The sequence below is a fragment of the Rhinolophus sinicus genome, linkage group LG15 (assembly GCF_036562045.2).
Source record: "Rhinolophus sinicus isolate RSC01 linkage group LG15, ASM3656204v1, whole genome shotgun sequence".
Taxonomy (NCBI): domain Eukaryota; kingdom Metazoa; phylum Chordata; class Mammalia; order Chiroptera; family Rhinolophidae; genus Rhinolophus; species Rhinolophus sinicus.
The window spans coordinates 40663703-40689542 of record NC_133764.1 but is presented as its reverse complement, the minus strand read 5'-3'; the positions used below and the strand labels follow the sequence as shown (position 1 = coordinate 40689542).

Below are 25840 nucleotides of genomic sequence, written 5' to 3'. Positions count from 1 at the left end.
ACCTGTTTCAATGGGCTCCCCTCCCCCAGTCAGGCCAGCCTTCTCCAGCGTCAGCAGGGGGCTCAGGTCCTCCAGACCCGCCTTGCTCTCCTGGGAGGAGATGAAAGCGGTCCCAGAGGAAACTCCAGTATCCCACTGTTCTTACTTCCTACTGATAGCCCGTAATTTGTTTTTAAGTAATGAGTGTTTCTCAAGTAATTTGTTTTTAAATAATGAGTGTTTCTCAAATGTCATATGCCTTTGGCCAACTTCCGGAGCCCTGGAGCGAGTGCTGTGAACAGTTCTGTCCAGTTTGATTGATCATTGCTTCTCCAGAAGATGTGGTGAGCTGCTTCACCTTCTGTTCCAGAAACCCCCACCCACATATGTAAACTGAACCTTTCTAGCAGCTGCATTGGAAAAGATAAAAAGGAACGCATGACGTTAATTTAACTAGTGCAAAACCCAACAATGCGAAGGCTGTGAGGCGTTGGCCTCCCCCACGCAGCTCGGGAGGCGCTGAGACCTGAGGGTACCCCGGCGTTTGGTGTGGGAGCCGGGGCAGAGCGCCTGCTGTCGCGGATGATGCTTGAAGGGATGAGGGGCTGTGCTTAACCCCCGATTGGAGGTGACGACGCCGAGGAGGCCTGACCAAGTGCCCTCCGTGTCACACAGTGGGGCTGACAGTGGCGCCACGTCCCAGTCCTGGTATCACTGTCTCCACCTGCGACACCCGAAGCACTGCTACTGGCAACGCTACCCTTTCGTGACTTTGGAGAATTCCAGTGGCCCTGGGCTGTGCCCCATCGCGCATGGCGGGCCGGCGTTAGCCTCGTGGAGACGGAGGTCGGAGGCTGTGAACTGTGCACAAGAGGAGGGAGGAGACAGGCAGGCGGCCCGTGACGCCCAGTCCGCGGGGCCCAAGGCGGCTTCCCAGGACGCGATGCTTGGCAGGGAGGAAAACAATCCTGAGAGGAGCGATCCTGCTCGGGCCGCGGGCTGGGGCGGGACTCCGGTGTGGCCGAGCAGACGTCCGGCCTCAGCCCTCCGACCCCGAGCGCGGCCCCGGCCTCGCTGGCGGGCCGCTCGGCGGCCGGGCGCGGTTTCCCGGGGACGCGTTTCCCGCAGCACCGCGCGCCGCCCGGACCTCCCTGGCGGACGCACCTTCCGGCGGCCCAGGCGCGGAGCCCTGGGCCCGGCGGCGGCCCGGCGGCGGCCTCGGCGTGGCGGTTCTGGACCCTGCGCGAGCCTGGAGCCCCGCAGGCCGCCCCAGGAGGACCTCGCCCGGACTCAGGTGGGTTTCCCGCGGGGTTTGGCCGTGGCGCCCGCGGCTCCCGAGCGCTGCCGCCGCCCGGCTCCTCCTTCACGCGGACCAGCGTGTCGGCTGCCCAGACCCACTCTGCCTTGGTGTTTTGGGGACTGCGTGGCACTTAGATGGTTTTTGTGCGTCCAAACGCACAGCTGGGCGCGGCAGTTATTAAAGTGACCCCGCTGAACAGCTGCACAGTGAAGTAAGCGCCCACTGAGAAAGCCTCCGTTCCTTGGGCGCTTCGTGGTGTCGGGGGCCGGGCCGGGCCGGCGGGGAAGGTGGGTCCCTCCAGGCTGCTTCTGCGGACGAGACGAGCCACAGGAAAGAGCTCTGCTTCGCGCACCTTCACTGGGAGGATGGAGGAGCGCAGGGTAGCGCTGTCTCCGTTTCGCCGACACACGGCCCAGGCTGGGACCCTCACAGCACCGGGACGGCCCCCTGACACCCGGAGGAGGGTGGGTGGGGACAGCAGGCCTGGTTGCACATCTGCCTGTGATGTGGCCACGGGGTGCTCCTGCCTTGGGCTGGGGCGGGGCGTGGGGGGCGGGTCAGGAACTTGCTTTTTATGGTGGCCTGCTGGGACCAGGCGCCCACTGGGACATGGCTCTCAGGATGTTGTTGGGTCTTGACACCAGTCCTGCCGGGCAAACATCTTAATCCCGCTAACAAGTGAGGGGTTAAGGCTCAGAGGTGTTGACTGACTTGCCCAAGGTCTCCACTGGAAGGTGATGGCACTGGGTTTCAGTTTTTGGCCTGCACCAACACATACCTTTAGTGTCCATGCTTATGACCATGGGGCAGCACTGGACTGGCTTTGGGGGGGCGGGGAGCGCGTCCTGAGCTTGGTCCTCTGCCCGCCTTGCCTCTCCTGGGCCATGGCTGAGCCCTGGGATTCTCCCCCTTGCAGCGTGGCGATGCCGAAGCTGGAGGGCTTCGAGTTCTGGAGCCGCACCCTGGGGGGGGCCCGGCACGTGGTGGCCCCCATGGTGGACCAGAGCGAGCTGGCCTGGAGGCTGCTGAGCCGCCGCCATGGGGCCCAGCTCTGCTACACCCCCATGCTGCACGCCCAGGTCTTCGTCCGCGATGCCAACTACCGGAAGGAGAACCTGTACTGTGAAGTGTGCCCCGAGGACCGGCCCCTCATCGTGCAGGTGGGCTGCCTGCCCCTGCCCTCGAGTGCCTTTCCAGAAACAGCTTCCTGATTGGAAGGGAGGACGGGGAAGGCGGGTGGGCCATAGAAGCGCCAGGCGCACCTACATCTGTTTCCCAGGGAGCTGGCTCAGACCTTGGTGAATGGACAGGTAGGTGCCACGAAAGGTCCAAAGCCGTGTGACATCACCCCACTTGCTGTCTCCGGTTAGAAAGAATGGCTGCCCTCAGGAAAGTCAGTGACACTGGTTTTCTGTTACAACTGACAGAAATTCTGTGAATCTGTAATGCACTTTCCTGGTGGTGTGGGGATGTGTCCTAACTTCGTCGTTTCAGAAGCATTTAGGACAGGACGCCATCCTATAGTCAACCCCCGGAACCACCCCACCACAGTCCCATGTGAATCCTTGTGGAGCTAGGTGGCCAAAGGGACTAGAGCCTGGCTGGGGTTTGTGGTGACAGGCCTGTCTTTTCCAGTTCTGTGCCAACGACCCAGAGGTGTTTGTACAGGCAGCTCTCCTGGCTCAGGGTTACTGCGATGGCATCGACCTGAATCTGGGTTGCCCACAAATGATCGCCAAGCGAGGTGAGTTGGGGCCCAGTGTCATGTCTAGCAGTTGCTTCAGGCCGGGGTGAGGGGACCGCAGGGCTGCCCTCCTTGGGCGCAGAGCGTGGGGACAGGGTTCTGCGGGCTCTCAGAGGGTCCTCACTTCCTCTAGTGCTTGGGAGGTTGTTGGGCTCCCTCTGGATAAATGTTTTACTGGAAGGAGGTCCCTGTCACATCCTTGGCTGCCGTGCCCCTCATGTGGGGCTTGGCTTTTCCTCCTCGCTGGGCCTGAGAAGTGGCTGGTTGGGCAGAGGCCGTGCGGGATGGGCCTTGCTTCAGCACCCTTGAGCTCAGGCAGCTGGACAAGTCTGGTGCCTAGAAACTGCCCCGCTGAGACACCCCCTCCTGGGGAGCCTGTGGGGGTGGTGCTCAGGAGGCCCCAGCCCAGGGCTCTGGACGAGCGTGCAGGCCCTCACGGCCTGCGTGGACGTGAGGGGAGGAGAATGCAGAGCACATGCTGTCATTTGCAGGCCACTACGGAGCCTTCCTACAGGACGAGTGGGACCTGCTGCAGAGCATGAGTGAGTCGGGCGCATGCGGGGTGAGCGGGCGGATGACAGGGCCGTGGGCAGCAGAGTCCTGGCCGCAGTGCGCTCCTTGCTGTAGGTGGAGGCTGTGCAGAGGCACCTGTCCCATGCCAGAGGGCAAGTGTCCTTGCCCAGCTCTGGCCCCTCCTATGTCATGGGGGACAAAGGCGGCTCTCAGCTGCCGTCAAGTGGGGACCATGTGTTCGGGGCCTTTGCTCCCTTGGGGGATTAGCCGTGCATCCCCACAGCCTGCCTGAGGGTGAAGGCCACAGTTCTCAGAAGCCAACTCTCCTTTCCCCCAGTTCTGCTGGCCCACGAGAAACTCTCTGTCCCTGTCACGTGCAAAATCCGTGTCTTCCCAGAGATTGACAAGACCGTGAGGTATGCCCAGATGCTGGAGAAGGCTGGCTGTCAGGTGAGCGGGCCATGGGCTGTTCCCCACCCCGTGCCTGGGGGGCCCTGACTCCAGGAACTACCCACAAGCAGCTCACCCGGGAGGGGTGGGGGGTGGACAAGAATCACGGTGACCTTGAGGCAATGCTTGATGAGGGAGGCAAGTGCGGGGTGGGGGTGGGGTGCTGGGCCCCTCTCCCTCCTCCCCTCCCCATCAGCTGGCCCCAAGTGCAGCCTAGGGCACCTGGGTCTTCTGGGGGCAGGGACAGAGCTAGGCACTGTGTGGGCGGCTGGTGCACAGAAGCCAAAGGGGAGGGCCCTGTGGGCTTGGTGTGGGGCTGAGCCAGGCGTCTGTCGTAGCTGCTGACAGTGCACGGGCGCACCAAGGAGCAGAAGGGGCCTCTGTCGGGCTCCGCGTCCTGGGAGCACATCAAGGCTGTGCGGTGAGGGGACGTGGCGGGCACCCGGCCGGGGAGGGGGGGGTTGGGCCTGCCACCGGGCTGAGTGCCGCACTGCTCCCCGCAGCAAGGCCGTGGCCATCCCCGTGTTCGCCAATGGGAACATCCAGTGTTTGCGGGACGTGGAGCGCTGCATCCAGGACACGGGGGTGCAGGGCGTCATGAGTGCAGGTGAGGCTGTGCGCCCCCCACACTCACACACACAAGCAGCCTGAGCGGGGCCAGCCTTGCCCTGTATGTGGGGTGGGGGTGGGCGTGCCCTGGGACAGGAGGGCCCACAGCCTCAAGCCCCTCCCCCTGCAGAGGGCAATCTGCACAACCCCGCCCTGTTCGAGGGCCGCAGCCCGGCCGTGTGGGAGCTGGCTGAGGAGTACCTGGACATCGTGCGACAGCACCCCTGCCCCCTGTCCTACGTCCGGGCCCACCTCTTCAAGCTGTGGCACCACACGTGAGTCGCCCCGCCAGGCAGATGCTGTGGGTCTGAGCCCTACCTGGGGCCTTGGGGGTTTTAAGAGGGAGCTTTCTGGAAAGTTTGCCACCAAGTCAGGTCTGGAAGGGACAGGGTGACAGGTCAGGCGGGAAGCCTGGGGAGGAAGAGAGGCAGTGCCCTGTGTCCAGGGCTCAGGGTGGATGGTGAGCTGGGTGGTGGGCCCACCGTGACAGGGCGTCTGTCTCAGGCTGCAGGTGCACCAGATGCTTCGAGAGGAGCTTGCGAAAGCCAAGACCCTGGAGGGCGTGGCGGCTGTGAGCCGGGAGCTGAAGCTGCGGTGTCAGGCACGTGCAGGGCTGGCGAGATGCCCAGCGGGTGGGAGGAGGCTTGGGTGCTGACGACGGCCCCCTGGGCTTTTGCAGGAGGACATGGCCAGGCAGAAGGAAGGGGAGAAGCCTGCGGGCGGCTTGCCTTTCTTCCACTGGATCTGCCAGCCCTACTTCCGGCCAGGGTGAGCTCCCACAGGCACTGGGCTGTGGCCCATGAGCCAGGAGGGGTGACACAAGGGCTGGGGAGGGCAGTGCCACTCAGCCCCATCCTGCTAGGTGCCCAGTGGATCTCTCATCAGCAGATGCTTAGTTTTTAAATCTTTACGTCTAGCCCTGGGTGGATTTGTCCTGGGGTCAGTCAGGAGGGTGACCCTTGGATCCCCTCTGGGCTCTCAGAGGCAGGGCCAGGCTGCGGCTCAGTGGCTCAGAACCTAGGGTCCCAGTGTCCCGACCTCTGTGCCAGCCCAGCCCCAGCAGCCCGAGAGCTGAGCTCTGCCCACTGCCCTTCCCTTTCAGGCCCAAGGAGGGGAGCAAGGAGAACGGGGGTGCTGGCAGCAAGCGGGCCCTGGAGGAAGAGGAGGGCAGCATGGACGTCTTGTCCAAGAATAAGCAGAAGAAGCAGCTGAGGAACCCTCACAAGACCTTTGACCCTTCACTGAAGCGTAAGCTGCTCTTGCTGTGGGGCCATGGGAGGGGGCCACCCCCATGTGGATCTTAGCAAGCCATAGGGGAGACCAGCAGGAAGGGCCCTGTGACCCTCCCACACGCCCTGGAGAGACCCAAGTGGGAGATGCAGAGATGGGCATGGAGCCTGGAAGGACCAGGCCTGCCACGTGCTCGGGCCAGGCGGCCACCGTGAGCAGGGACGCCTGCTAGGGGCTTCGTGTGGGAGACAGCAGTGGTGGGGGCGCACCTGTTCAATCAGGACCTTCTTGTGTTCTTTTCCCAGCAAAATATGCCAGGTGTGATCAGTGTGGGAACCCAAAGGTGAGTCAGCCCTGCCGCGCTGCCCAGGGCAGAGCTCAGCCCCAGGGTCAGCAGGCAGGGTGGTTCCTGCTGACACTGTCTTAGAGTCCCTGGGACCCACGGGAGCGGTTCTCCCCTGTCTGCCGAGGGTGCTGCCTGTGCCCCTCGGAGTCTGGGAGGGAGGCCCTGGCCTGGGGAGCAGGCCACTCAAGCTAAGAGTTGTGCGCACGGGCTCACTGGCTTTCCTGTGTCCAGGGCAACAGATGTGTGTTCAACCTGTGCCGGGGCTGCTGCAAGAAGCGCGCTTTCAAAGAGATGGCAGACTGCCCAGGTGAGGGGCGCCCGCCGCCCTCAGCCCCTCCCCTGACCCCTGTAGGCAGGACAGCTGAGGTCTGGGCCTCCTAAGCCCCATTTCTCACCCCCACCCCCTCTGCCAGGTCATGGATTGCTTTTTAAAACCAAACTGGAGAAGTCTCTGGCCTGGAAGGGGGCCCAGTCCCGGCTGCAGGACCCTCAGCAGGCTGGGCCTGGGGAACCTGGGGGCTTGCCTGAGGTCCTGGGTGGTGCGCTGGCCTGACGAGCCCCAGGACTGCTGCCAAAGCCGCGGAGTCCCACTTAAGGAAACGCCTTCACTCAGGGAGTCCTCTGCTACTTCACATGGAAGGACCAGCTGACCGTCTGCCCCTCGCCCACCTGCCCTGGGGGCCTGGAAATGCTGCACCAGCGAGCAGGCTCCCAGGCTGGACCTGCCCTGTCCTCGCAACTTGTGTGTGTTCAAAAGTGAACAATAAATCACTTCAAAGATACGCACGCAGAGAACCGACCTATGATGTCCCCAGGCCCAGCAAGACCCCTGACCCTGACCACGAGCTGGGAAGGTGGGAGTTGGGCCAGGCAGACAAGCAAAGAACCTTCTGCCTTGATATTGTCATAGCCCAAGACTTCCCTAGACAAGCCTCAGCCCTGCAGAGGGAAGGCTGGGGCTTAGCTCCCTCCCCTCCACCCCTGCCTTGCCACCGAAACATGAGGCAGGGGCAGCCCAGGGATAAGGCCCAGGCCCTGCCCCAAAGCCTGGCCCCAGGGAGATGGAGCAGTGCAAGGGGTGTGTTCTCAGATCGCCCTTTAATGGACTAAGCTTCATGATCGTCTGCAACCCCGAAACACACGTGAACAGGAAGGCTGGGAGGCAGTGCCGGTGGGCGGGACCCTGGGCGCTGGGGGTCAAGCCCTGCGGGCCTCTCCTTGCAGGAAGGGCCCTCCTCCGTAGGGGCCCAGCATGCGGCACAGCACGGGGAGGGCAGAGAAGCTGGGCACAGGGAAGCCCGGGCAGGGTCCAGTGGCTGGGCCCCTGCAAGTGGGCCACAGGTAGCACCTCCAGAAGTGCCCGGAGAGCAGGTAGGCCCAGATGTCCAAGTCCGAGGAGGCGGGCGGGGCAGGGCACGCAGATGGCCCTGGACGCTGACAGATGCCCTCACATGTTGGTGCTCATTCGGGACTGGCTATTGGCTGGTGTCAGCTCCCCCTGGCTCCCCTCTCGTGGAGGGGACTGCGATGGAGATAGGACCGTTAGCCCAGGAGGTGCGCCAGTGCGCCTGCGCCTGGCCCGGCCCCTCCCCGCCTGTGCACCGCCCCTGCCCTCACCTTGACGTGGATCTGGTTACGCAGCACGGCCGCCCGCAGGATCATGGCTTTGGCACGGCGCTGGAACTCCTTGCCCATGAGCAGGGACTTCTCGAACGTGGTGCTGCGCTGGTCCACGTCACGGGCATATAAGATCTGCGGGGTGAGGCGGGGTGAGGCGGGGCTCGAGCCTGGCTCCGCCCCGGCGCCCCGCCCCCTGCATGCGCCCCACCCCCGGGGCGCCCACCTTGCTGTGGGAGTCAATGCGGGCATTGATCAGCCCCTCCAGGATGAGCTGCGTCAACTCGTCCTCCAGAGCTGCCACCGTGGTGTTGAAAGCCGTGGCCATCTTGCGCATGTCAGCCGACACGTAGGGACTGAAGTACTGCAGAGCAGAGGGCACATCAGCTGCCCAGCCTCCAGGCGCGGCCGCAGCGCCCTGCCTCGGCCTGTGCCCCCGCTTACCTGGATGAGGGCTCGGTTGCGAATCTGGGTGTACAGGGTCCTGACGTGGGGGGCCAGGTACATGTCCAAGAGCAGGTTGTCCTGGCAAGGAGAGCTGGTCAGGGACCACCTGTCGGCCCTCGCCGGCCGCCCTCCAGCCAGGCCCAGACCCTCACCTTCATCTCGTCCAGCATCTTCAGGCACGAGGCGTACTTGGACTCGTAGAACTTGAAGATGATGTCCCGCACCTGTGGCTCCAGCTCCAAGAACAACTTGAAGGAGCTGAGGGCGCCAGACTCCTCAGAGCCGCCCTGCGCCCGCCCACCTGCCCCGGCGGCCCAGGGAGGGGCAGGGCCCAGCACCCCACCCTCCACCCACCTGCTGGAGATGACGTTGCGCTGGAGCTCCTGCCGGTCAAAGGTGGCCAAGGCGCACAGGCCGCCATAGACGGCCACGTTGCTGGGGGAAAGCAGCTGAGGGGCAGAGGGAGGCGGTCCAGGACCCGGGGTCACTGCCAGTCAGGACAGAAGCCAGGGTGGAGGCCACCCTGCCCTGCCCAATGCCCACTCAGTGCCTAGGACCTCACTGGGAGAGACCCCCCCAACAAAGAGCCCAACCCATGGGCCCTCCCCCTGCTTCCCACGTCCCAGCCCTCACCTCAGGGAAGTCGCAGTGATCGAAGGAAGCCAGCAGGAAGCACTTGGCTGCCTGCTTGTACTTGCGAGCAGCCAGCTCAGCCAGCCCTGGGGGACGGGAAGGATGAAGTCCCAAGGGGACGCTGCCAGACCTCCAAGGATCCCTCCCACCCCAGCGGCTCCTCAGCCTCAGGGACAGATATTCTGGCTAGGACGGTGAGTGACAATGGCCAAAAGCCTGGACAGGGTGCCTCCCTCAAGTCAGGCGCCTGGGGAAGCCATCCGTGCACAGCTGTTACTGATGCAAAGGACGTGCAGGCCGGGGGCCTGCCCTGACAGCAGCTGTCAGAAGGCAGTGTCTCTGCTCCTAAGCACCGGTCACACAATGGCCTCACCACACGGAACCCGAGCCGGGCAGGTGTCACCTACAGCCATGGTGTGGGGCTCCAGGCTTTGCCCCAGCTGAGTCCTCCCGCCCAGGGCCCCAGGGCCCTCACCTGCGGCACACTTGAGCTTGGTGAGGATGGCCTGGGTCTGGCTGTCCCGCTCCCCACGCTGCTGCAGGGGTAGGCGGCAGCACGTGAGCAAGCAGTGCCTTCCACACCCTCGCCCACCCCCAGCCCCGGCCTGAGGAGGGCAAAGGCGGCAGGGTACCTCGGCAATCTCTGGGGTAGACTCAGCCTTACTGACGTAGCTCAGCACGTGAGACCAATTCTGCAAGTAGACGCTGACCTGGTGGGTGGGCAGGTGGGGCCGACTCAGCCTGGGGAGCCCTGCCTGGCACAAGGCAGTGATGCTCTGTGACTCCCACCCCTCCCACCCACTGCAGGGCCCACCTTGATGACATTGAGGCACATGTTGATGACATGCTTGGCGCTGGTACAGTAGTCCCGGGCCCGGGAGTAACATTTGAGGGCGTTGCTAAGGTCCCCACAGTCGAGGTAGTGGTCACCCAGGTCATCGTGGCCACGCCTGTGGGCTGGGCTGTGAGTATGGGCCTGGCCATCCCCAGGGTATGGGCCTGGCCACCCCGCTCCCTGTCCCCCGCAGTGGCACCTAATGCTCTCCTTGATGGAGTTGCCCTTATAATTCTTCAGGTCCGTGTCCAGCTTCTCCAGCTTTAGCAGGGCCTTCTTCCGTGTGGCCTCCACCCAGGCCGTGTCCAGTGGCGGGGGCTCCACGCCACTCTCGGGGATGGCGTCTGGCGCATTCTGCAGCTCCCTGGGGGAGGACCTGGCCGTCAGGGGCAATGTGCCAGCAGGAGGGCACCTCCCACAGGCCCCTGCCTGCCCACAGCCCCCACTGGGAGCACCCAGTTGGCAGGGGGGCACCGGGGGAGCCTGGGGAGCTGCAGAATAAGTACATGAGCACACGCATGCAGAAAAAAGCTGGGATGACATAAAGAGCCTGAACTCCCCCTGCGGGGCGAGTAAGCACCCAACCCATTTTGCCATTTACCGCCCTTCCTGGCTTTTCAACAAGGCTGGTCACTGTGCCATGGGAGTGCTGCCATAACTGTCCTCCAAGGGTGGGGCCAGACGCTACAGCAGCACAGAAGCGCCCCTGTTTGGGCTGGGCCCGATGGGGACACACCACGCCTGGCCCCTGGCCTCACCTGGTGGCCTCTGACAGCTTCCGGTGGACCTCCTCGTACATGTCCACATTGAAGGTCCTCTGCACGAAGGACAGGGCCATCTTGAGGGCCTCCACGCGCAGCGGGGGGCAGTGGTCGGCAATAAACTGCAGTCGCTCGATGCGCATCAGACCACTGTAGCTGGCCGCATACTGCTCCAGATCCTGGGGAGCGACGGGGGGCGGGTTGTTCAGGAAGGCACCCCAGACCCCAAGCGCCAGCTAGTGAGTCAGGAGCAGCAGCCTGAATGCTGGCCCTTCCCCCGTGTCTGAAAGGCCCTGGGCCACGATGGGAACAGCTGGGCATGTGGGCACCAGATGGACCAGTATCCACGTGCCGAGGGCAGGCCACACAGGACGGCAAGTGCAGGGGCCCCTGGAGTGGAGCTACACCCAGGACGTGGAGTGGGAATGGCCAGGGCCAGATGGGCACCCACTCATGACTGCCAGTCACTAGGCTGGGCAGCGAGGAGACAGGACTTCATAAGCTGGGCCTCAAGGAAGACCTGTCCTCACGGTGAGACAACCTGCAGGGTGGCCTGGCACGCAGGCCCTTCCAGGCAGGGAGAAGTGGAGTGCAGAGCCCCTTCATAAGGGGGCAGTTAGAAACCCTCGAGGTTTCTGGGTCACAGAAAGACACGGCCAGAGTGAGGAGCCTGGCCTGGACCCCCGCAGGACCGACACGCCTCCCAGCCGCCCCAGGGGCCCCCGCAGGCCCGTACCAGGGTGGGGTTCTCCACCACATAGTTGACATCCGGCGTGTTCTGCGGGTCCTCCTGCGGGTCCACGTCGATCTGCATGGGCTCCACTGCCCCCTGCAACGTGGGCGGACACCTGGTCACCTCCAGCGCGGGACTGCGCACGGAGGGCAAGAGACCCTCACTGTGCTCCGAGCTGCGCTCCGCCAGCCATCTCCCCGGCGGCCGCCCCTCCCCACTCCCGCGTCTCCAGCGCCTCGAGACTAGCGGCTCATGGGCACAAGACCCTGGCCCGATTCTAATCGCCCATCTTTGGAGCGGGAAAGCACTCATCGGAGGACCGCTACCCAGGGACCCCCGAGGGTCCCCGCACGTCCCCAGCCACCGTCCTGGCGCAGCTTCCTCCAAGCCACAGGAAGAGACGGACGCGACCTCAACCCAGGAACGACCCCGAGTTGCCGGGGCAGCAGTGCCGGCGACTCCTGCCGCGGGGCCGGGCGCCAGCCGATCCGGAGGCGGGAGGGGGTCGCCGGGGGCGCAGCGGGCCGGCCCTGGCGGCGCGAGCCGCGCGCTCCCGGGAGCACGGCGGCCGGCAGGCAGGCAGGCCTGCCCCCCGCCCGGCTCGCTCGCTCGCTGGCTGTCCTGGGCCCCTGTCCTGGACGGTACCTCGTAAAGCAGCGTACAGGCCGACAGGCTGGCGCTCAGGCTGAAGTCCCCGGCCGTGCCCGGCAGGAAGAGGTCTGCCCTACCGCTGGGAGGGGCGCGGTACAGCGCTGTCACTGACGAGGCGGCCGCGCTGGGGGCCGGGCTATCCCTCATTCTGTCCTGACTCTCTGCACCCCCCGACCCTGACACAGAGCTGGCTGGCTGCTGCAGGGAGAAAGAGCGTTAGCGCAGGCGGGCCTGCCAGCGCCGACGCGCGGGGCCGCTGCGGCCGGGACGGGGGCGGGAGCGCGCGCGCCGCACGGCCGGCCTCGGCCTCGGCTCCGGCCCAGCGGCGGGGGCGCGGAGGGGCCGCCGGCCGCGGCTCGTTACCTGCAAGTTAAACACCTGAACCGGCAACGGCATCTTCGCCCACCCCGCCGCGGCGCGCCGTCCACTTCCGGGGCAGCGCGGCCGCCGCTTCCGGGGCGCGGGCGGGGCAGCTCTTAAAGGGGCCGCGGAGGGCGCCTGGCCCGGGCGCTGCCGGCCGGTCGGCGGCCGCATGAGCCGTGTGTGGGGGTTGCTGTGCCGGGCCTGCCTCGCGCTGGCCGCGGCCCTGGCCGCGCTCCTGCTGCTGCCGCTGCCGCTGCCCCGTGCGCCCGCCCCAGCCCGGGCCCCGGCGCCGACCCCCGGCGCCGGCCTGCGCAGGCCCCCCGCCCGCGCCAACGCCCCCCGTCTGCGGCCCGACGACGTCTTCATCGCTGTCAAGACCACCCGGAAGAACCACGGGCGGCGCCTGGGGCTGCTGCTGCGCACCTGGATCTCCCGGGCCCCACGGCAGGTGGGCCCCGCCCCGGGACCCCTCCGCCCCGGCGCCACTGCTGCGAGATCACTGACCCCGGAACCGCCCACCCAGGGCTGTGTCCCCTGCGTGGTGGCCAGGCCCCAGGCCCTGAGTCAGCGGGGACCCAGGGCCCCCGGTGTCCACCCCTCTTGCTCTTTTCTGGGCGCTAGACTTGGGAGGGTTCTCCCAGCTGACACTGGGCGGAGACCCTAGAAACTTCTGTGAGAGCTGGCTTGGTCCCAGCCTCACCCGAGATGCCGACGGTAGTAGCAGGCTGGCGCTGGGACACCACGCTCTCCTCTCCCCCCACCACCACCCATGTCCATGCCCAGGCCTGGCCTGGCACCAGTTCTCTTCCTGAGGTCCCACTCTGCAGCCTCACCCTCTCTCACCCGGTCCACGGCCCTGCCAGGCCGGGGGTCATGGGGAGTGCCACTTATACTTCACAGGTTCTCTCTCCCCAGACATTCATCTTCACCGATGGGGACGACCCTGATTTACAGCTCCAGGGAGGTGAGTGGCCCCCATCCCAGCCAGCGTGCCCAAGGGACCCTCACAGAATCCTCATTGAAGTGCCACATACTCCCCTATTGTGCACAGTGGCTCAGGGGGCTTAAGCCACCTGCTCCGGGTCACTGACTGGTAAAAGGCCGAGCCAGGATGCCCACCTGCCACCAGCCCAGCATCCATCCAGGGCCTCACTCTGCCAGCCATGGTCCGCCTCCCTGTGCCGCTGGCTGACTTCCAGGGCTTCAGGCTCGAGCCACAGCCCATGAAGAAGCCCCACCAGGAAACTATCCCTCCTGGGTCTGCCCCACCAGTCAGGTGGGTTCCCCCCGCAGTCCTGTTTCGTGGTGAGTTTCTACTCATGGGATTCCAAGCAGTTGTCATCTGCCTGGACCACAGAGGTCAGTAATAGGGTCAGCTGAGTGAGGCCAGGCCAGGGCTGTGGTTGGATCTGGCCTCGGGGTCTTGAGCAGGGCAAGACAGCCAGGCCTGTGGATAGTCACATTTTGCCCTGACCTTGGTGGGGCAGGCCTCGCTCCAGGCCTCGCCCAGGTCCTCACAGGTCCCCAATCTTTCAACCCAGCAGGCAGCCACGTCATCAACACCAATTGCTCAGCCGTGCACACCCGGCAGGCACTGTGCTGCAAGATGTCAGTGGAGTATGACAAGTTCATCGAGTCTGGACGCAAGTATGTGGTGGCCGCGCCCCCACGTCCCCTCGGACAGCCCAGGGCTGCAGCTGGGCCCACACACCTGGGCAGGCTCCACACTCGAGAGACTTCCCCACTGCCCCCAGGTGGTTCTGCCACGTGGATGACGACAACTACGTGAATCCCAGAAGCCTGCTACAGCTGCTGTCCACCTTCTCACCCAGCCAGGACGTCTACCTGGGGCGGCCCAGCCTGGACCACCCCATCGAGGCTACTGAGCGGGTCCAGGGAGGTGGAACCGTGAGTGCTTGGCCCAGGGAGTGGCAGCCGAGCGTGTGGAGACCCCACGGGGAAGGGCAGATGTGTGATCCACCCGGGGTGGAGGGGCAGGGTGAGGAGCCCTGACAGCTCCCTCCTCCCCAGGTGACCACTGTCAAGTTCTGGTTTGCTACCGGTGGGGCTGGATTCTGCCTGAGCAGAGGCCTTGCCCTCAAGATGAGCCCATGGGCCAGGTGAGTAGGGGCCATGGGGGCGCCGGCTTCCCAGGTGGTGGTGTGGGGGACTGAGGAGGCACTGACCAGCACCCACCCCCAGCCTGGGCAGCTTCATGAGCACAGCCGAGCGGGTGCGGCTCCCGGACGACTGCACGGTGGGCTACATTGTGGAGGGCCTGCTGGGAGCCCGCCTGCTGCACAGCTCGCTCTTCCACTCCCACCTGGAGAACCTGCAGAGGCTGCCAGCCGCCACTGTGCTGCAGCAGGTACGGCCGCTGGGTGCACCCTGGCGTCTTGGCAGCTGTCCCTCCTGCCTCGGGGACCTTGCACCCACCCTGTTGCTGAAGGGGCCTGACCCAGAGGGTCTCTCAGCTGAGCAAGGGCTAAGGGCTCAGGAGGGATTCGCACGTGGCTGAGGTGGGCCCCAGTGTGGACTCTGGACTTGTCCTGCTAGGACCCAGGTCCCGAGTATGGTGGGGACACCATTCTCATCTGGGGGCCCAATTATAAAGGATAGCTGCTGTGATTTCCCATGTGGACGGGCCCAGGACAGCTGGATAGTGGGCAGGGGTTCGGGTGGTGACGGGAGTCAGACCAGGCCACCAGCAGGGCCAGTCAGCTTTGGGCAGAGCCACCAGTGGCCGTCCTGTGGTGTCTTCTATCCTGCCCACATCGCCCTTCAGTGCTCTTCCAGACTTAGCTGGCAGGGCACGGGGTGGGGGCCCCAGGGGAGCCAGGAGGCCGAGCAGCCTCTCTAGGCTGGACTCCTGAGGTGGATGGAGGAAGCAAGGCCTGGCCATGAAAGAGTGTGTCGCCCTCCTCTTCTCCCAGGTCACCTTGAGCTACGGGGGTCCTGAGAACCCCCGCAACGTGGTGAATGTGGCCGGAGGCTTCAGCCTGCAGCAGGACCCCACACGGTGAGTGCGCAGTGGGGAGGCGCTCTGGAGCCAGCCCACCCTCCCACGCCCTGACCACCACTTCCCCCTTCTCAGATTTAAGTCCGTCCACTGCCTTCTCTACCCGGACACGGACTGGTGTCCTGTGCAGAAGCAGGGTGACCTCGCCTTTGAGTGACCCTTGACTCCTGACCCAGGAGTGGCTCTGCCCAAGGGAGGAAGAATGGTACTGCTTCCTGCTGGCTTCAGTTGACTCCCTCAGGCGGTCAAGGCCATGGCCACAGCCACATCCAGGGAGACGTGAGCACCCAGCAGACAGCTGGCCTGCAGACCTCCCCCACAGCCCCTGGCAGGCCCGGACCAGGCACCTTGGGAGAGCGAGGACATGCCCACCCTGCCCATGGGCCCAGTAGTATGTGGGCTGCCCTTCTCCCATCTCTGCTCCCACAGGAAGGGTCTGCACTCTCGTGTCTGGGGCCTGGGAGGGGGCTGTGTCCGGCTTCCTGGGCTCTGTCCTGCCCTCCTCACCTGCTGGAGGGGGCCCCGGGTGGACCAGGTGCTAAGGAGTGGGCCCAAGGCCAGGGTTCCTTCGCAGACGTTTTACCTGCAGGCCTCGGGGGCGTGGCCCTCCCCACACCGAGCTTGGTGCCCAGCCAGGGCATCGCAGTCTCGGGGAACACAGCACTCAAGGATTCAGGCCTCCCGGCCAGCCATGCTCTTGGGTGTCTCCAAGCAGAGGCCACCTTACTGGGGGGCCCTTCAGCCAAGGCCTCTGTCAGGTTCCTCAGCCAGACCCCCTTACTGGGGGCCTTGAAGACACCTCTCCAGTCTGACTCAGTACTTGTCCTGCTCGCCTGACCCCAAGTCCATAAGACAGCAGCAGACTTCTGTTTTGGGGCCCCCTCTGCAGTGGGACAGCCCCCTCCATCTGCAAGCACCTGCCCTGACTGCCTTTCCACGGAAGGAGTAGGTGACAGAGGGAGGCTAGTAGCTTTTCCTGGCCTCTTGCTATGCTGTTGCAATAGTGAATAAAAGCTTGATTGTCACTTTCTACTTGGCTCGTTGTCTCAACGGACAAGCGTAACTCCTGGCGGCTCAGCTCCGGACAGGCCACACAACGTGCAGTCTCCCCCGTCCCACACAAGTCGAGTTCCTTACAGCCCCGCCGTCAGCTGCCCAGGGGTCTTCTGTGTGAGGTGGGGGGTCCTGCAGGGAATGACAGCATCTGGCAAGCCTTTACCCTGGAGGCAGTCTTCCTGCGTGTTATCAACACTAGGAGTGTGTGTGTGTTTGTGTGCACGTGTGTGCGTGCACACATGCACATATGTACGGGGGGTATGCACACCTGTTCCTGGCACGTATTGTGTGAATTGCTGTGCACATGTGCTAGCAGCTGTGTGCATGGGCATGTGGATATGCATGCATGTGCTTGGCTGTGGAGACATATGTGGAGGGCAGACAGGCAATTCCCAATAAGCAGGTTGGTGTCTACACAGCTGGTTTGTGTGTGAGTCGTTGATGTGTCCTCAGGAAGAAAAGGAACCCCGGGGACACGTGGGCCCAGGTGTCCTGGGGCTGGGGCCTGGGGTTGTGGGAGCCCGGGAGAGGCCCCGACTGCTCCATCAGGCTCTGGGCTGAGGAACAACGTTGGAGGTCAAGACGAGTGGAGGGGCACAGTCCCCGCAAGCCTCCAGCCTCATCTCGACAAGGGGGAAGAGAGAATTCTCGAAACTTGCCTTGGACATGGTATAGCACCAATGACAGACCCAAGGTCACCAGGACAGGAGTGGGTGCCTGTGGGATGGGGCCGGCTGTCAGCTTCTCCCAGTGGGCCGCATCTCGCCGCACATGGCCTGTGGTCAGCTTGGTGCTCCATTCATGGCGGACTGGGGCTCTGTGTCCACTCCCCTGAATATCACCTAAGGGTTTCCTGCCTTCCTGAGCCTTGCACCAGGCCCCGCCTATGACACGATGTCCTAGATGGTGGGGGACGAGGAAGAAAACGTGTCCCCTTGATGGAAAGTGTCTGGCGAGCGGCTCCTATGAGTGGGTCATTACTCAGGACCTGTGAGCAGCGTCCAGCTCCTGTCACTGCCCGGAGCTTCCCAGAGGTGTTTGTTCCACCTGCAGTGCCGCTGGGAGGGGACGTGTGGCTCCCCCTGTGCTCTGTCTGCACCAGCCCGAGCACTTGGAATGCCGTGGAGCACACATATAACACATTTCCCTGAAATAAGACCTAGCCAGACAATCAGCTCTAATACATCTTTTGGAGCAAAAATTAAGACTTGGTATTTCATATATTGTATTACATTATGTTATATTATATTTATTATATTATATTTTATACTATAGACCCGGCCTTACATTATAGTAAAATAAGACTGGGTCTTATATTAATTTTTTTTTTAAAGATTTTGTTGGGGAAGGGGAACAGGACTTTATTGGGGAACAGTGTGTACTTCCAGGCCTTTTTTCCAAGTCAAGTTGTTGTCCTTCCAATCTTAGTTGTGGAGGGCGCAGCTCAGCTCCAGGTCCAGTTGCCGTTGCTAGTTGCAGGAGGCACAGCCCACCGTCCCTTGGAGAGTCGAACTGGCAACCTTGTGGTTGAGAGGATGCGCTCCAACCAACTGAGCCATCTGGGAGCTCAGTGGCAGCTCAGCTCAAGGTGCTGTGTTCAATCTTAGTTGCAGGTGGCGGAGCCCACCATCCCTTGCGGGACCCGAGGGATAGAACTGGCAACCTTGTGGTCGAGAGCCCACTGGCCCATGTGGGAATCGAACTGGCAGCCTTCGGAGTTAGGAGCATGGAGCTCTAACCGCCTGAGCCACCAGGCCGGCCCCTTATATTAATTTTTGCTCCAAAAGATGCATTAGAGCTGATTGTCTGGTCAGGTCTTATATTCGGGGAAACATGTAGACGCTTCTCGGTGTGTAAGCCATCCTCTGACGCTGCATCTCGCCACAGGTTTGTGAGCCAGGCCTGTTCCATTTTTTTGGTCTTTTTTGGTCTAAGTTCATGTCCTCAAGACCTGAGGCTTTTTTTCTCATAAGTGACCAGTCACCCCACTGCCATTTTGTGTTGTTGGATTATGATTATACACTTTGAAACCAGTAATTTTCCACTTGGATTCAAATAACTGTTCCCAGGAGAAGCCAGTCCTGCCACTCAGATCTGGGAAGAGACTTTGGCAAGCCAGGACTCCAGTCGCTGCCGAGCTGGTGAACTCGGTGCAGGGGACTGCAGTGTGGATGGGGCGGGAAGAGAGCCGAGGCCCAGCCAGACCTCAGGCGTAGGAATGAAGCCCGGAGTCAGGCACATGGGCTCCAGCAGCCCACGAGGGTGGGAGAAGCCAGCCAGGGTCCTCTGGCCTTGGGCGCAAGTCACTGTGAAAGGGTTCTATGCAAGGTCATCAGGAATTGTCTGCTCAGAAGCCACATCCCATATTTCCAGATGTGGAATGTGCGGCATCTTCCAAGACCTAGAAACTAGCTGAGTGTCCCCGACCCACAGACCTCTCCTGTGCTCACAGAGCACAGAGCAGGGCATCAGATTGGACCAAGCTGCCCCTGGTCCAGCTGGAGCAACCTACAGCCCCGACCATCTCTGACGCGCAACCCCTCCCCTCACCAGGTCCAAGGACCAGTCACCCGAGCGGCTGGGTGGCATCCTGAGGCTGCAGGGCCTGCCAGGCCGGCTAGCTGGTCCATATACTTTTCAGAGAGAAAAAAGCCTGGAAGGAACACACCAAAATGTTTATCTATAACTGCCTCTGAAAAATGCAACAATTGGTAAAATGTTTTCCCACTTTTTCATATTTTACAAATAACAAAATCTGTGTCATAATGGACAATATAGTAGATGTATAATCAGAAAATTTTAAAATCTTGTTAGTTAAGTTTAAGAACTAAACTGTATACTCAGCCTGCCCTCTAACACCTTGGGGATGAGTGTTTGCTGAGTGCACCCCTGCCATCGTGTGCCGGGTGCCGAGCGAGTGCAGGCTTCTGGGATGAGGACCTGCAGCCGGGACCAGCTGCCGGGCTGGAGGCTCTACTGAGTGGGGGTAACTGCAAATGGGTACGGGCTTCCCTTGGGGGTGATGAAAACACAGTCAGTCCTCGTTGTCTGTTTGTGAATTCGCCCACTCGATGAAATTTATTCGTAACCCCAAATCGATCTTGCTTTCCTGGTCATTCGCAGACATGGAAGAGCTGCCAGGTGTGCCATCCCCTGCGAAGGTTGACCCGGACAGGTGGGGTTCTGCCTCCCAGGTGCCTGAGTACTGAGCTGTGGTCCAGCTGGACTGCTTTGACTCCCACCTCTGCGCCCCAGCCAAGTCTCTTAGCACGCCCTAACCTCATTTGCTCTTTTGTAAAGTAAAAAATTTAGAGTCCACCGCACGGAGGTGTTTTTAGGATTTAAGATCACAATCTGCAAATTGCGTGCATACGTATTTTCCCTGCAGGCAACGGCTCCCTGCCTAACTGGTTCTCTATTTTTGTGACCTCAGACTTCTGTGAGTGATGGAAATAGCCATTCTGGAATAGGGCAAGCGATGGTTACACATCTGTGAATATAATAAAAAGCCACTGAATGGTACATGTGAAAACTGTACACTTCTTTGAATGATATCTCAGTAAAGATGTTATTTAGAAACTGAGCCAAGATGAAATTCAAAATTGGAATAGCCCTCTATTTATTACCTAATTTGAATTTATTAACAAAAACATTCCCACAAAGAAATCCCCAGGGTCAGATGGTTGCACTGGTGGATTCTGTGAAATGTCCCAGAAAGGAACCACTTCACTGGTACAGAATCTTCCAGGAAATAGATGAGAACAGGACATTTCCTGGCTCATTTTGGAGGCTAGCACGACTGGTACCCAGATCAGACAAATACATTACAAAAATATTGACCAGCTGAATCTACACTTTATATGGAAATGCTAAATGCATAGATACAAAAAGCAATCTTGGAAAAGAACAAAGCTGGAGGACTCACAGAGCCTGACTCCAAGATCTGCTGTCCAGCTCCGGTATCGAGCCAGTGTGCCTGGCACAGCGTCGGCCACAGGTGCTGGGCACAGCAGAGAGCCCAGACGCAGACACACGCTTACCCTGTCAGATGGTTTCCAATAGTCACCATGGCAACTCAGTGGGGAAAAGTCTTTTCAACAAATGGTGCTAGAATTAGTTTATTAATTATTTAATTTATATTAAAAAAAAAAAAAAAGCCAAAGTGGAGTGTTTGTCAGGATGGGCGAGGTCGTGCAGCAGAAAGCACAGCCCTGAAAGTGTATTTGTCCACATCACATTGTCACCTGCATGCGTGGTGAGTAGGGAGTCCAGGCCTCTTCAGTCCTTTGTTTAAGTCACCCTAGCATCACCAGCTGAGATGCAGGACAGAGGACACGTGCCGCCTGAGCCCAGAGGGGACCCACGTTACTTCTCGCACTGGCTGGAAAGAGTCACAGGGCCCCCTAACAGCAGGGGAGCTGACAAGGTGGAGAAGCGCTGACAGGAGGGAGAGCCTGGGTCTGCAGGTGTGGGCTGGTGCCTCGTCCCTCTCGTCCCTCCAGGAGGCACAAACTCCTGTTGTTCCCGCGGTGTCACTTGCCTGTTGGCAGCTGAAAGCATTCCTAATGATATGGATGGTGACACTTGGTCTGGAGCCGCAGAGAGATTTTTCAAGGAGTAGTAAGGGGAAGGAAAACGGAGTAAAGGGAAGAAGGACGACGCAGAAGGAATGCCCCAGAACAGCCGGGGAGTCGTCCATCTTCTGTCTTTTACGAGAAGGGGAGGTAAGCCCCTGCATTTTGAAACTGTAGTCAGGGATAGTCACCACGGTGACGGCAGGGGCCGCGAGGGGTGGGTGGGTCCCCATGGGAGGAGCCTCTGGAAGCCTCAGCTGGTGGACGGCGGCGCCATCTGCTGGACTCTGTCCTCGATGCAGGAATGCTTGGGGCCGGGGTTCCCAAGCCCAGGCCACCGCTGTCATCTGCATTTATTACGGTCCCATCAGCCTGTGCTGGGCACCGGGGTTGTCCCCGCCACCCACACCATGTCTGGGCACCCCAAGCCCAGCAGGGCGGGACTTCCTCCCCCCATCTCCCGTTAGAGCAGCCTCAGCGCCTTCCCTCCCACCTGAGCAAGGCCTCGGGGCTGCCCAGCTGCGTTCTGGACAAAGGCAGCCTGGGCCCTGGGAAGAGCAGACAGTTCTCTTTGGGGTTCACAGGCTGGCCTTGGGCCCCTAACCTGCTGTTTCTTCCCCTTGCTTGGAAGACAGGAGCAAAAGCCTCAAAATGCACAATTTTGGGAGGTTCCCTCCGTGAAACGTGTCCCCCGTCCTTGAGCCAGGGTGGGCACCCACAGCTAGGGCTCCCTCCCTCTCCTGCTTTCCTCTGTTTTGCTTTTCCCTTCTCCACATCTAGCTGATGAGGATCTCCTCATCACACCCCCGTGCACGCCATGCCCGTCTTTGTCTCCGGCCCGTTCCTTTGTAGTCCTGTCCTCTGTACCACACCCCTCCCGGACACCATTTGAATGTGTTTCAGTGTATAATTGTGTGTGTTTGTGTTCCTGTAAAATGTGTATTGTTTTGTGGCAGAGATTTTTATGCTTACTATTTGCACGGTGTATCTTTTTCCATCTTTTACCTTCAACATACAGTGGTACCTTGGTTTTCTAACATAATCTGTTCCAGAAGACCGTTCGAGTTCTGAAACATTAAAAAACAGCTGACATTTAGGCCTCGGGATCTTGCACTCAGTGGATGCCACGTGACATGTTCAACTTCTGAGGCGTGTCCGAAAACCGAAGCATTTACTTCTGGATTTATGGCTTTTGTAAACCAAAATGTTCGTCAACAGAGACATTCGAAAACCGAGGTGCTACTGTATATGTAACTTCATATTTATAGTGAGTCATTTGTAGACAGCATATGGTCTTGCTTTTATGTTTAGTACGACGATCTCTGCCTTTCAGTTGGAATGTGTAGTCAGTTTACATTTAATGTAATTGTTGGTATAGTTGGGTTGAGGACTACCGCCTTGTTATGTGTTCCATTTCTTCCTTCTGCTTTTTGTTCTTCTGTTGCTCCTTTCCTGCCTTTCTTGGGGGAAGGGAGAGGTAATCAAGTAGGTTTAGTATTTTTATTTCCTCTATTGGTTTCTTAGTTCTACATTTACAAATTATTTTGTTATAAATCTAGTGTTAACCATATGCATCCTCAATTTATCAGGATTTGTTGAGGGTCAGTATTGAACTAGTTGACACCTCATACCTCTTCACAAATGTAATAACCGTACAAGAGTATAATCATTTTTACCCTCACTATACTTTGGGATGTTGTTGTTGTCTTTTACTTTCACATATGCCAAAAATTCCGCTTTACAATCTTATTTTTATTTTAAGTAGTCAATTGTTTTCAAAGGAAATTTTTAAAAGAAAATTTGTATTTTATATTTTCCAATGTATTTATTATTTCTAGCATTCTTCCTTTCTTCTGGCAGAAGCAAGGCATCATTTGATTAATTTCTCTTCAGGCTACAGAACACCCTGTAGCTTTCTTATAGAGCAGATCTGCTGGTGACAAAAATCTTTCAGCTTTTGTTTACCCGAAAATGTCTTCGTTTGACCCTCATTTTTAGAGGATAGTTTTGCTGCATAGAGACTTTCTGAGTTGATAGATTTTTTTTAATATTATTTCTTCTTCTTCTTCTTCTTCTTCTTATTATTATTATTATTATTATTATCATCATCAATTTAAAGATAGCATTTCATTGCCTTATAACCTTCCTTGTTTTTTTGTGAGGAGTCATCACCCATTTACTCAGGCCATTGTTTTCCTGTGAATATGGGTGCTTTTCCTCTGGTCTCTTTCCAGATTTTCTTTTTATCTTTGGTTTAATCAGATTGGCTATAAAGTGCTTTGATATAGTTCTTTTTACACTTACCTTGCTTGGGATTCAGTGAGCTCTAGGTTCTGTATGTTGATGGTTCTGATCAAATTTTTGGAAATATGGGGCATTAGTTCTTCAAACATTTTTCAGCCCTATTCTCATTTTCTTCTTCTGGGACTTCAATTACCTTTATATTAGATTATCCATCATATCCAGCAGGTCCTTGAGGGTCTATTGATTTCTCTTTGGTCTCTTTCTTTAAATTAGATCGTTTCTTTTTTAATATTTTATTTTTATGAAACTTTAATTGTGCTTTAAATCAGATGCATTTAATATGAAACATTTCACCCAGTTTTTCCATAAGTTGAAATGCAGTCTCATTTTCACTGTTGTTTTTTTGTGTGTGTGTGTTTTTAAGATTTATTGGGGAATATTGGGGAACAGTGTGTTACTCCAAGGCCCATCAGCTCCAAGTCGTTGTCCTTCAATCTAGTTGTGGAGGGCGCAGCTCAGCTCCAAGTTCAGTCGCCATTTTCAATCTTTAGTTGCAGGGGGCACAGCCCACCATCCCATGCGGGAATTGAACCAGCAACCTTGTTGTTGAGAGCTTGCACTCCAGCCAACTGAGCCATCTGGCCCACCCCCCTCCAGAAGCTCAGCGGCAGCTCGTTGTCTTCAATCTAGTTGTGGCGGGCGCAGCTCACTGGCCCATGTGGGAATCGAACCGGCAACCCTGTTGTTCAGAGCTTGTGTTCTAACCAACTGAACCATCTGTTGGTTAGATCCAACAGAAATTGGATCATTTCTATTGATCTGCCTTCAAATTTAATGACTCTTCTGTCATCTACAATCTGCTGTTAAACTTATCTAGTAATGTTTTTTAATTTCATTATTGTGCTTTTAAAGTTTAAAATTTCCATTTGATTCTTTTTCATAGTTTCCATTTTATGCTGAAGTTTCCTATGTGTTCACTTATCAAGATGATATTTTCTTTAATTCTTTGAATATATTTATAATAGCAGCTTTAAAGTCTTGCTTGGTAAATCCAGACAATTTTTTAATTGGCTGATTTTTTTTTTCTTGACTATGGATAGCATTTTCCTGTTTCTTTTCATTTCTAGAAAAAATTCAATGTATACTGGATATTGCAGATGATGTGCCATAAAGAGTCTGGATTTTGTTATATTCTTTTAAAGAGGGTTGATTTTCATTCTAGTAAGCAGTTTAATTACTGACTAATCACTTTGACCTTGTTTAAGTTTGGTTTTGTGCATCATTAGGGTTACCTGTAGAAAACGTATGGGGTTTCCCAAGGTCCTCTAAATTAGTGAGACTCAGCCTCCAAACTCTATTTCCCCTGTGAATTTTATCAGGACTTCAGGGAGTGGAACTAGAGTAGGCCTACCTCTACCGGTCCTGACATTACAGGTCATAGCAGGATACCCAGGGAGTTGGACTTGGTGTTAATGAGCTCTGTCCCATCTGGCTGGGCCAGACCACCCATGTCTCTAGCGCTGCTGCACCCCTAGAAGCTGTTCTCACCCCACGTGTACAGCCTAGTCCTCAGCCCTGGACTCAAAGGAACCACACACAGACTGCTGGCGTGGCCTCCTGCTCTCCGATGCTGTGCCCTGGGGTTCCAGCCCCTTCAGCTGCCTCAAACCCTGCTGGACAGGACTATTGCACTCAGAGGTGTCATCCCAGGCAGGGCATCTGTGGGTCTCAGCTGAGGGGTTTCCATCCTCTAGGGAAGAGAGTCTTGTGCTGCTTATTATCATTTTCCCGAAAATGATGACAGGTGTACTTTGTCATGCTCCGTGATGATTTACAGTGTGAGGGCGAGTCTGGGTGACATCGGTGACATTACCACTGCAAGCAGATGTCCACGACTGTTTGTGCTACATGTTTAGTTTACGGACAGGACAGTATGCTGTACATCTCAGTCTTTTTGGACTTGTTCCCTCTGCTCCGGTGGGTGGGGGGCGACTTACAGCACTTCCTGACGAACCAGCCCCACCAGGAGGCACGAGCTGCAGGAAGGGTGCAGTGGGGCCTAAGAAGAAGAAACGTGTCTGAGCTCGGCCAGCTCCGAGGGGGCTTGTGGACTCCCCAGAGACACCATCACATTGGAGGAAAGGCCCATCCTCTCCATGTGACAGAGAGGCCGGGGCATGGGGGCAGCAGGCAGAAGAAGCTGAGGAGACAGTGACCTGGCCTGTGGAGGAGAAAACTGTCCTGAGCCCCCCAAATTTACCATGGACCCAACAGCAGGGCCCTCAGCTCTGGCACTCATAATGCATGGGGCTGTGTCTGTAGACGGGGGGATGAGCTCCTGAGCATGAAAGGTATGGGGCCTCAGTGCCCCATGGTGGGGATGGGGGTCCACAGGGAGGCAGTATGCGGTCAGGAAGATTGGTGGTTCCTCCCTAGCTCTGCATCCCCACCTGCCTCCTGCCTGGGCCTAGTCTGGGAGTAGCTGGTGTGGCTTTTCCCAGGCGACCCAAGGACAGTCCTGAGATTAGAAGGACCAGCACAGTCTCCAGGCAAGATGGGGCTGCAAGGTCTTAAATCTTGTCAATCCCCTCATTGTCCTCAAGAAAACAAAATATGGTGTGAGGAGTCTTTTGGCCACCCTCCTGGAGGGGCGAACATTCCCCAGCCCCCTCCCCCACTGTGGTCACGTTCAAAGCCTCCAGGACTGGGCTGAGCTCTGGGCACTGGGGCAATTCT

At 58.8% G+C, this 25840-nt stretch overlaps 3 protein-coding genes across 11 annotated transcripts; 2 read left to right on the top strand and 1 right to left on the bottom strand.

Annotated features, from left to right (window-relative positions):
- Nucleotides 1-1113: 1113 nt before the first annotated feature.
- DUS1L (dihydrouridine synthase 1 like) lies at nucleotides 1114-6953 on the top strand. Of its 3 annotated transcripts, none has more exons than XM_019735570.2 (15): nucleotides 1131-1273; nucleotides 1441-1566; nucleotides 2196-2439; nucleotides 2915-3023; nucleotides 3515-3565; nucleotides 3874-3986; nucleotides 4325-4407; nucleotides 4490-4593; nucleotides 4726-4870; nucleotides 5100-5196; nucleotides 5275-5363; nucleotides 5698-5843; nucleotides 6131-6168; nucleotides 6403-6478; nucleotides 6585-6953. In XM_019735570.2, the coding sequence occupies exons 3-15, from the start codon at nucleotides 2203-2205 to the stop codon at nucleotides 6722-6724; spliced, it is 1428 nt and encodes a 475-aa protein (XP_019591129.2). In that variant the 5' UTR covers nucleotides 1131-1273; nucleotides 1441-1566; nucleotides 2196-2202; the 3' UTR covers nucleotides 6725-6953. The 3 variants fall into 3 exon arrangements, with proteins under 3 accessions (XP_019591131.2, XP_019591129.2, XP_019591128.2); XM_019735569.2 differs by having other exon boundaries at nucleotides 1441-1743; XM_019735572.2 differs by lacking the exon at nucleotides 1441-1566 and having other exon boundaries at nucleotides 1114-1273.
- Nucleotides 6954-7250: 297 nt separating this feature from the next.
- Nucleotides 7251-12382, bottom strand: GPS1 (G protein pathway suppressor 1). Of its 4 annotated transcripts, none has more exons than XM_074320969.1 (15): nucleotides 12212-12351; nucleotides 11843-12046; nucleotides 11201-11293; nucleotides 10462-10643; nucleotides 9903-10067; nucleotides 9683-9818; nucleotides 9501-9578; nucleotides 9344-9401; nucleotides 8869-8954; nucleotides 8590-8684; nucleotides 8388-8493; nucleotides 8233-8313; nucleotides 8015-8152; nucleotides 7789-7923; nucleotides 7251-7693 (listed from the first exon to the last, which is right to left on the bottom strand). In XM_074320969.1, the coding sequence occupies exons 1-15, from the start codon at nucleotides 12242-12244 to the stop codon at nucleotides 7619-7621; spliced, it is 1665 nt and encodes a 554-aa protein (XP_074177070.1). In that variant the 5' UTR covers nucleotides 12245-12351; the 3' UTR covers nucleotides 7251-7618. The 4 variants fall into 4 exon arrangements, with proteins under 4 accessions (XP_074177070.1, XP_074177069.1, XP_074177071.1 ...); XM_074320968.1 differs by having other exon boundaries at nucleotides 9344-9404; nucleotides 12212-12350; XM_074320970.1 differs by lacking the exon at nucleotides 11843-12046 and having other exon boundaries at nucleotides 9344-9404; nucleotides 12212-12382.
- Nucleotides 12308-16260, top strand: RFNG (RFNG O-fucosylpeptide 3-beta-N-acetylglucosaminyltransferase). Of its 4 annotated transcripts, none has more exons than XM_074320972.1 (8): nucleotides 12308-12659; nucleotides 13127-13175; nucleotides 13756-13858; nucleotides 13966-14119; nucleotides 14243-14331; nucleotides 14414-14579; nucleotides 15145-15230; nucleotides 15407-16260. In XM_074320972.1, the coding sequence occupies exons 1-8, from the start codon at nucleotides 12381-12383 to the stop codon at nucleotides 16065-16067; spliced, it is 1587 nt and encodes a 528-aa protein (XP_074177073.1). In that variant the 5' UTR covers nucleotides 12308-12380; the 3' UTR covers nucleotides 16068-16260. The 4 variants fall into 4 exon arrangements, with proteins under 4 accessions (XP_074177073.1, XP_074177075.1, XP_019591141.2 ...); XM_074320974.1 differs by having other exon boundaries at nucleotides 15306-16260; XM_019735582.2 differs by having other exon boundaries at nucleotides 12309-12659; nucleotides 13753-13858; nucleotides 15306-16260.
- Nucleotides 16261-25840: the final 9580 nt, after the last annotated feature.

What these genes read in the sequence shown, in the direction of transcription:
- DUS1L (XM_019735572.2), top strand. Translation starts at nt 2,203, where the DNA reads ATGCCGAAGCTGGAGGGCTTCGAGTTCTGGAGCCGCACCCTGGGGGGG. An exon ending in ACAAATGATCGCCAAGCGAG is followed by an intron (nt 3,024 to 3,514) that starts GTGAGTTGGGGC and finishes TGTCATTTGCAG; the next exon opens with GCCACTACGGAGCCTTCCTA. An exon ending in TGGAGAAGGCTGGCTGTCAG is followed by an intron (nt 3,987 to 4,324) that starts GTGAGCGGGCCA and finishes CGTCTGTCGTAG; the next exon opens with CTGCTGACAGTGCACGGGCG.
- GPS1 (XM_074320968.1), bottom strand. Translation starts at nt 12,244, where the DNA reads ATGCCGTTGCCGGTTCAGGTGTTTAACTTGCAG. An exon ending in CCTGTACGCTGCTTTACGAG is followed by an intron (nt 11,294 to 11,842) that starts GTACCGTCCAGG and finishes CCCACGTTGCAG; the next exon opens with GGGGCAGTGGAGCCCATGCA. An exon ending in CAAGCTCAAGTGTGCCGCAG is followed by an intron (nt 8,955 to 9,343) that starts GTGAGGGCCCTG and finishes CCCGTCCCCCAG; the next exon opens with GGCTGGCTGAGCTGGCTGCT.
- RFNG (XM_074320973.1), top strand. Translation starts at nt 12,381, where the DNA reads ATGAGCCGTGTGTGGGGGTTGCTGTGCCGGGCCTGCCTCGCGCTGGCC. An exon ending in GGGTCCAGGGAGGTGGAACC is followed by an intron (nt 14,120 to 14,242) that starts GTGAGTGCTTGG and finishes CCTCCTCCCCAG; the next exon opens with GTGACCACTGTCAAGTTCTG. An exon ending in CTGCAGCAGGACCCCACACG is followed by an intron (nt 15,231 to 15,406) that starts GTGAGTGCGCAG and finishes CTCCTGACCCAG; the next exon opens with GAGTGGCTCTGCCCAAGGGA.